The 8015-nt window shown below is 63.4% G+C and overlaps 1 protein-coding gene across 1 annotated transcript; it reads left to right on the forward strand.

The window, feature by feature from the left end:
- Nucleotides 1-202: 202 nt before the first annotated feature.
- Nucleotides 203-4637, forward strand: NKX3-2 (NK3 homeobox 2). The gene is made up of 2 exons (XM_036426168.2): nt 203-1372; nt 2915-4637. The coding sequence occupies exons 1-2, from the start codon at nt 895-897 to the stop codon at nt 3457-3459; spliced, it is 1023 nt and encodes a 340-aa protein (XP_036282061.1). The 5' UTR covers nt 203-894; the 3' UTR covers nt 3460-4637.
- Nucleotides 4638-8015: the final 3378 nt, after the last annotated feature.

The raw sequence follows: 8015 nt of genomic DNA on the forward strand, positions 1-8015 counted from the left end.
CATCCACCAAGGTAAGCCCCGCGGGTTCTCGAGCGGCGGCTCTGCGGCCTCCTCGCCGCTGGAAGATGCTTCGCGAACCACACTTGGGAGGAAAGGGGTTAAGCCAGACCCTGACTTTCTGCTCGCAACGCGCCCAGTTTTGTCCGTTTCGGCGGACGTCTCCCCGCCGGAGCCAGCCAATGAGCGGCCGGGAGCGCCCGGCACCGCCCACCGCGGGGGCGTGGCCTGCGGCTGTCACTCAGCGGTGAGGAATGACACCCGCGCGGGAGGGGGGTCCGCAGGAACGCGGGGGAAGAAAAGGGAGAAGAAACAGATAAAACCCAGGCAGGGGGGGAAAAGGTGCCCCGCGCCTCTCGCAGTCTCGCGGCCGCCGCCGCCACCGCTGCCTGCCGCCGGGGGTGGGCTCCGGCAGCGGGGAAGGGAGAGGACGAGCCGGGAGCGAAGCCCTGCAAGGCGGGCAAGAGACCGAGGCTCCGAGGAAAAGGGACTCTGGGTCGTGCGCTCCGGAGGCGCTTAGGAGGGGACGGCAGCAGCCGCCCGAGGGGCCCCCGCGGATCCTCCCCCCCAAATGCCCTCCGAGGGGCCGACCCCGGCCCGCTCCTCCCCTCGGAGCGCTAGGCGATGAGATAATTCAGCTGAGCTGCGAAAGAAGGGCGTCTGGCTCTAGATCGGGAGGGAGGGAGGGAGGGAGGGGGTCTCCGGGCGGGCGGGGTAGGGAAAACTCGGAAGTAGGGGTGAGGGTCGGCGCTGATCCCAGGCCAGAGCAGGGCGCGGGCTCCTGGACCGATAGCGCGGGAGTGGGCTGCGGGGGCCCCGCGCGAAAGTTCCGTCCAGCTCGGAGCTGCCCCGCTCCCCGGCCGCCCGGCCGGCCGGCCGCCCCGGCCCGCGGCGCAGATGGCCGTGCGCGGCGCCAGCACCTTGACGCCCTTCTCCATCCAGGCGATCCTCAACAAGAAGGAGGAGCGCGGCGGGCTCCCCGCGCCGCCCGAGGGGCGCCGGGCCCCCGGGGGCGCCCCGGGAGCGGTGGCCGGGGCGCCCGCCGTCTGCTGCTGGCGGCTCTTTGGGGAGAAGGACGCGGGCGCGCTGGGGGCCGCCGAGGACCCGCTGCTGGCGTCGCCCGCCGGGCCGAGGACGGCGGCAGCGGCAGGGCGCACCGCGGAGAGCCCGGGCGCCTGGGACTCGGACTCGGCGCTGAGCGAGGACCACGAGGGCGGCGGGCGGCGCTGCGCGGACGCGCCCGCGGCCGGTCGGGCCGGCCGTGCGGGAGGGACCCTGGGCCTCGTCCAGGCGGGCTGCGAGCTGCCCGCCGCCAAGGACCTGGAGGAGGAAGCCGCGGGCCGGAGCGACAGCGAGATGTCCGCCAGCGTCTCAGGTTCGCCGAGGCTTCTCCCGGGGAAGGGGGCCGTGCTGAGGGGCTGGGCGAGAAGGTCAGCCTTGCCGAGTGGGGAGGGCCTGCCTGCCGCGAGCACCCTGCCTTGGGACCTGGGGGCTGATCCGGGGCCCGGGGGTCGGATCTGGACCCCAAGCTCTGCGCTCGGGCGTGGGCAGCCCTAACCCTCCGGGAAGGAAGCCCGAGAAAACCAGAGCATCCTGCCATCCTGGGACGAGGCCCGAGATGTCCTCCGGACAGGGCTGGAGGGAACCACTGGGTTTGAGTTCATCTTTAGTGCCTTCAGCAGGCCGTGTCTGTCTCCAAATCCCAAATCAGTTGGAAGGGGGAAGAGCGAGAGGCCCAGAGATCTAGGACAGCCAGTGCGCTGGCCCTCACCCAGAGAGAGAGCAGAGACTCTCCGGGCGGGAGGGCCCAGGGCCAGGCCAGGTAGCGAGGGCCACCTCCCCTCGGGCCAGAGGACAGGACCTGCTGAGCCCGGGCTTGGAGAGGAGGGTTTGTTCAGCTCCTCAGATCCCAGGGCCTGGAAAGCTGTTCTGGGCTGAGGACCCCAGAGCTGGAGGCAAACCCAGCAGCCAGCTGGAGGCAGCGGGGCTGATGTAGGACACCCCAGACGCAGCAGGGAGAGGGGCCTCCTCAGCTTCTGGCAAGTCATTGGTTCAGAGAGACCCCCACGCCTGCCCCAGGTCTGGTAGACGCTGTTGTAGGCCTTGATCAGGCCCCAGGCAAAGTCTGTCCTGCCTGCCAGAGGCCAGAGCGCTGGACCTCTCTGCTGGGTGCTGTGGCCAGAGCGCCATACCTCTATGCTGGGTGCTGTGGCCTCTCTGCTGGGTGCTGTGGCCAGAGCATCATACCTCTCTGCTGGGTGCTGAGGCCAGAGTGCGCTGGAGAGTCGAACTAGAGTCAGATGTGAATCCGAGGACTCGGGGCAGGGACACCCTGCTCTTGCCACCCCAAACCCCAGCCTCTGTCTAATTTCCTGGCGAAGAGAGGGAGAAGTCCGCCCAAGGCCTGGGGGCAGCCCGTTGCCACACCTTCTGGTGGTTGGCGGCGGGAGACTCTGATACCTCTGTCCCCAGAACTTGTCCCCACGCCTTCGCTTGAGGCTCAGCTAACACATGTGTATGTGTGAGCGTGAGTGTGGGGAGGCGGGTGAATCCAGAGAGGGAAACATAATCTAGTCTAGAGCCCCAGGGCTCGGCTCTCGGAGTCCAGAAGGCTTTGGAGGGTAACCAGACTCAGTGCCCCGCGTTACCGAGGGGAGGCTGGGGCCCAGAGAGAGCAGAGAGCTGGATCTGGGCCGCCCGCGGGGCGTTGGCACAGCGGAGGCGGAGTCCCTGGGCCGCCCCCGACAGGCCTAGATGCGGGAAGGGAGACTGTCTCCGCAAACCCAAACCCGGGCTCGGAGGCCCTCCCGGCGGTCCTAGTGGGATCGCAAGACATTTCCGTTCCCCACCCCCACCCCAACCTCACTCCCCGGCTTCGCTGACGCTCTCTCCTTTCTGTTTCCTCTGGGGTCCGAAGGCGACCGCAGCCCGAGGCCGGAGGACGACAGCGTGGGCCCGGGAGGCGCCCGCGTGCTGTGCGGCGGCGAGGCGGGCGGCGGCGGGGGCGGCCCGGCGGGCGGCGCGGAGGAGGAGGAAGAGGAGGAGGAGGAGGGGCCCGTGGCCCCGAAGCCGCGCAAGAAGCGCTCGCGGGCCGCCTTCTCGCACGCGCAGGTCTTCGAGCTGGAGCGCCGCTTCAACCACCAGCGCTACCTGTCGGGGCCCGAGCGCGCTGACCTGGCCGCGTCGCTGAAGCTCACGGAGACGCAGGTGAAGATCTGGTTCCAGAACCGCCGCTACAAGACCAAGCGCCGCCAGATGGCCGCAGACCTGCTGGCCTCGGCGCCCGCGGCCAAGAAGGTGGCGGTCAAGGTGCTGGTGCGCGACGACCAGAGACAGTACCTGCCGGGCGAGGTGCTGCGGCCGCCGTCGCTGCTGCCCCTGCAGCCCTCCTACTACTACCCGTACTACTGCCTGCCCGGCTGGGCGCTGTCCCCCTGCGCCGCCGCCGCGGGCACCCAGTGAGCGGCCCGGGGCCCGGCCGGAGCCATCCCGGCTCCCCGGCTCTGTCCAGGGGCACCCACACCCACCGAGGGGGCAAGAGGAGGATGCAATCCAGCCCTGGATCCAATCTGCTATCCTGGACGTGCGCCCCCGCGATGGGACTTGAGTCTGCCCGGAGGGGGCGCCTTTTCCCAGTTTGAACAGAGGCGCCCAGGGGCCTAGGGGCTTTGCGGCGTCTCCGTTCCCCCTAGCCCCCCTAAACCTGCCTGGAAGCCCCGAGACGTTATTTATTATCGCCACAGCCTTGGATTTAGATTTGGATTGGGATTTGGATTGTATCTGCCTGGGGACGGCGGTTCCCGTTTCCCCAGAGCGGAGAGAACTCCTGGACACCACGTAAGCCTGAGTCCCCCGAGGATCAGGTCCCTGCCGCCAGGAGCTGCGTGCGCTAGGCCACACTAGTTCATGGTATCCATGCTACCGATCTATGTATATCGACATATCTATTCTTTTTGGAAATTGCGTTTGTAATAAAGGGGGTGCGACACCCAGGCGGCCCCCTAAGGAACCCCGGGCCAGGGGTTGGTTTGAACTGTGAAGGGTTTGGTTCTCTGGCCCCTCCCTCCCTCCCTGGCTCCCGGGCATCGGACCTTGGGTGAGGGCGCCCCGTGAACGCTGAATGTAAGGAAGGAAGCCTCTGAGCATGGCGCACCCTCTTCCCCCTCCTCCCCCCCCTCCTTCCTCTTCCAGGCCAGAAGCTCCCTGGGAGCCCTTCCTTCGCAGAGAAGTTTCTTCTATTTCTTTTTATTTGTTCCAAAGGGGGTTCAAAGTGTAGCACTTTTCAGTTGTTTGTACTCAAATGACGGTTATTTTTGTATTCAGTGTGAATATCCCTGACCAGCCTGTCCACGGTGCCCTCCTCCGCAATGGGCCAGCCGCCGGGCCCTTTGTCTGTCCTCCTGTCCCCTCTTCGCCACCGCTGCGTCCTGACCGAGGATTCGCAGGCCTGGCCCTGCCCCGGCCCCGGTGCCCCGGCCCCGGTCCCCCGCCCCTGCGACAGGTGATCCTGTCACCCTCGCCGCTTTCCGCCTCCTTAAGGGCACAGTGCACTCAACTAGACTGTTCACTTTTAAAAGATTTGCCAAGTTGGGAAGCTCTGTTCGCTGTTTTTTCCCTTTAATTTATAAACTTTCCATGTAACATGCCCTCCTGGACGCCTCATTTTCTCTGAGCCCCTCTCTGCCCGCCTGGCTTTGGGGAAGCCAGGGCCATGGAAATAGCTGGGGTTCCATTTCCCAGCCTCCTGTCCTGGACCCAGGCTGTCTGCCCCTCCAGATTTACACCCCTTGCTGGCCACCTCTCCCTTCTCCCCAGCAGGGGTGAAAATCTGTGCAGCTCAGGGAATCTTGACTTCGCCAGAGCCCAAGATGAACCCCACTAATCAGGATCGGGTCCCCAGGATTCCCCTTTTCCTCGCGAGCGTTGGTGTCAGAATCCAGGAAGCATCTGTAGCTGAACCTGCGGCCCATTCCCATCCCGCGTCCTAACTCGCCGACCCCTCCACCTGCCTGCATCTGCCGTACTTTCCGTGTTCCACATATTTTTTTTTCTGCGTGATTCCGGCTTCAGTTGGTTCGGAGAACAGGCCAGCAAAAACCTTCGCTGAGACTCCGAAGCGATGAGGGGCGAGCGAGGCTGGAGGGTCCCCCGGGCGGCTCCCGGGAGGGTCCCTGGCGCTCCGACCTCGGCGGGTGCAAAAGGCGCTTCCACTGCTCCAGGGCCCTGCTCCCTTCCATCCGCACCGAAAGCTAAAATGGGCGCAGAGGATGGGCAGAGGGAGGGTTCGATGTTACTGGATTCTGTAGGGGAACGAGCGCCAGGATGCCACCAGTCCGCCCGCGCAAAACGCGCCCCGCTACCCTCGCTCCCGCCGGCCTGGGAGCTGGGAAGGGTTAACGCGCAGGGCAGGCGCGGGGGCCTGAGCAGGGAAACGCAGACACCGGGCCCGCTGCTTTCAATTTCGCCGGGAGCCAGCGGGCCGGCCGGCCTGCCCTCCTCGGGCCTCGACCTTATTTTGCCACGAGACCCCTTGGCCTTGACACCCTCAGACGGAGGCCTGGCGTCTGCAGCCCTGGGGACCGGATGGGGCAGAGAGTGGCCAGGAGCCTTGAAAAAACGGTTCCCGCTTCTGGAAACAGAAGTGCGGAGGGAAAGGCAAAAGCTCTCGGGAAGTGCAACCCTGGTCCCCAAGCCCAGCTACCTTCCAACTGGCTCCCGCAGTCACTTTGTTTCTTTCTCACCGGGTTCGATTTTAGTTTCCTGCTCATGCATGCAATTTATTTTATTTTATTTTATTTTATTCTTTTTGGTAGGAAGAACATTTCCGATAATGTTAGACTCTCCTCCTTACCTCTTTCCAGAGGTCGCCACTACTGATTTGGGGGCAGGGAAGTGATTTTTCCTCTTCTAAACCCGCAGTTGGTTATAGCTGCGTTCTAAGCGGGTGGGTTGGGCTCCATCCTTTCGGATGTGGAGTGAGTCCTGAGAACAGAACGGGGGAGGCCAGGCAGCGCCCCTACCCCTCTGCTCTCTCTCCCGCACCCCCTGCCAGGGCCAATTCTTCTGGGCTGGCTGGAGACTTCCAGGGAAAATGACTCAAAGGGATTCAATCTGACCGGATTGTGGCAGTTTCTCTCTGACCCGCCCCAGGGCCAGAGCTGGCTTGAATGCCCTGAGATCCGGAACCTGAGGCAGCCCCGGGGCCAGCCTGGCCTCTGAGGCTTTCCCGCTGCACTGCCACCCTAGCCAGGTGCCTTTACAGGGCCCTAGACATGTGTAGCATAACTATTTTCATTTCCTTTTCCTTGAGCACTCACACCCGGCCCTTTTGTAGAGGATGGGGAACAATTGGTCCTTCTCCCTGTCTGCCCTGCACCGGGAATTCCCATGGCCGGCTGCAGAGCTGGGCGCTGGTCTGGGTCTGCTCTGGGCCCGGGGAAGCAGAACGTTATTGCCCTAGCCTGAACGCTTCATGTTTCTCAGTCCCCTTCGGCCCTTCCCAAATCTCAGAGCTGGCCTTGGGGACCCACACACTGAGGAGGGTAAACTAAGGCAGAAGGAATGGCTGGGAAAGGGGGCAGACAGGCTGTGACTCGCCCTGAAATCCGTCCCAAGGCTGCAGGCCCAGCCCATGAATCTCATTCTGGACTTCCAGTGTCCCTGGGGCGTGTGTGTGTGTGTGTGTGTGTGTGTGTGTGTAACTCAAATTTCCTTCCCGCCCCAAAGCCTGTGGGTCTTGGCCTTGGCTGTCCCAAGTTGGTTTCTATTCTAGCAAGTTCCACTCTCAGACCCCCCCAAGTGTATCCGCCAAGCAGCGGGTGTATGGGGGTGCGGTCCATTATGAAAATAACTCTAGTAAAGGGGGAGAGATGACAGCGAATCTGTTCATTGGAGAAGGTCTGAGGGAGGACTCGAATGTACCTCCCCACACCTCTGACATGGGCGTTGTGGTAGTTCACCCCCAGCTCAAAGAGGCTGGTGAGAGCTGGCGCCGGGGAGGGGGGACTGGCAGTGATAGTAGCCTCAGTAGCCTTTCCCAGAGGTAGGACCTCATCCAAGACCTGCACACTCCCCAAGGTGCGGGGTGCAGTGACTGGGACCCCCCAACCTGCCCGGAGCTCAGTCTCAGGCAGGCACACATTTCACCCATGTTATCTCCCGTCAGGGTTCGCCCGCCCGGAAAAGGCAGAACCCAGCTTCCCACAAGTCCAAGGGGTTCACTTCACTTTACAGAAGGACAAGCTGTTTCCAACCGAGCCTGAGCAGCAAGGAGGATTAGATATTTCCCCTGAGCCCAAAAAGCTGGTGGAGGAGCTCTGGGCAGAAGGGAGAGTTAGGGAGCAGGCCCACCAGTGCAGGGGGGGAGAGAAAGGGAGGTGGGGGTGTGTGCTAGGTGCCACAGGGTTTCAATCTTGCAGGTCACCAACCTCCCTCAGCTCACCGTCAGAGCTGGGGAGCACACACAGCTGCTTGGGGACTGCGGAGCCCAGCGAATGCCTGACAGCGCTTTGCAGATAGGAGAGCGGAGGCAGTAGGGGCAGGTTGTTGCAGACTGGGGGGGTGGGGGGGGGGCTATGGCTGCTGCAGAGGCCACAGCCACCACGCCCTGAGAACGAAGGAAGCAGGCAAAGAGGCTCCTCATCCGAGGGAGGCCCGGAGGAGCAGCCAAAGAACACAGAACCACATGGGTAACAACAGTGATAACTCCATTCGTTTGGGGCATTGCACCTCCTGAGTCTGCCCCGTGGCCAGTTCACTAAGGCCACCTTAGTGTGTGAACTAGACCACCATTCCAAAGATGGGCAGGCTGAAGCTCACACAGGCAAGGTGACTTGCCCAAAAGCCACAGGCCATCCTTCAAAGCTCAGAAGCCAGGAGCTGAGGTGATAGGGTAGTTGGCCGCTCCAGACATGGCTCTGGGGTGGGTGGATCCCAAAGTGTGGGTGTGCTTTGAAAGCCCTTTGCCACTGCACAACCCACATGGACTTACTATTGTTGTTGCCATTATTATTGTTGTT

The sequence above is a fragment of the Pipistrellus kuhlii genome, unplaced genomic scaffold (assembly GCF_014108245.1).
Source record: "Pipistrellus kuhlii isolate mPipKuh1 unplaced genomic scaffold, mPipKuh1.p scaffold_m20_p_1, whole genome shotgun sequence".
Classification (NCBI taxonomy): Eukaryota; Metazoa; Chordata; class Mammalia; order Chiroptera; family Vespertilionidae; genus Pipistrellus; species Pipistrellus kuhlii.

What these genes read in the sequence shown, in the direction of transcription:
- NKX3-2 (XM_036426168.2), top strand. Translation starts at nt 895, where the DNA reads ATGGCCGTGCGCGGCGCCAGCACCTTGACGCCCTTCTCCATCCAGGCG. An exon ending in GATGTCCGCCAGCGTCTCAG is followed by an intron (nt 1,373 to 2,914) that starts GTTCGCCGAGGC and finishes TGGGGTCCGAAG; the next exon opens with GCGACCGCAGCCCGAGGCCG.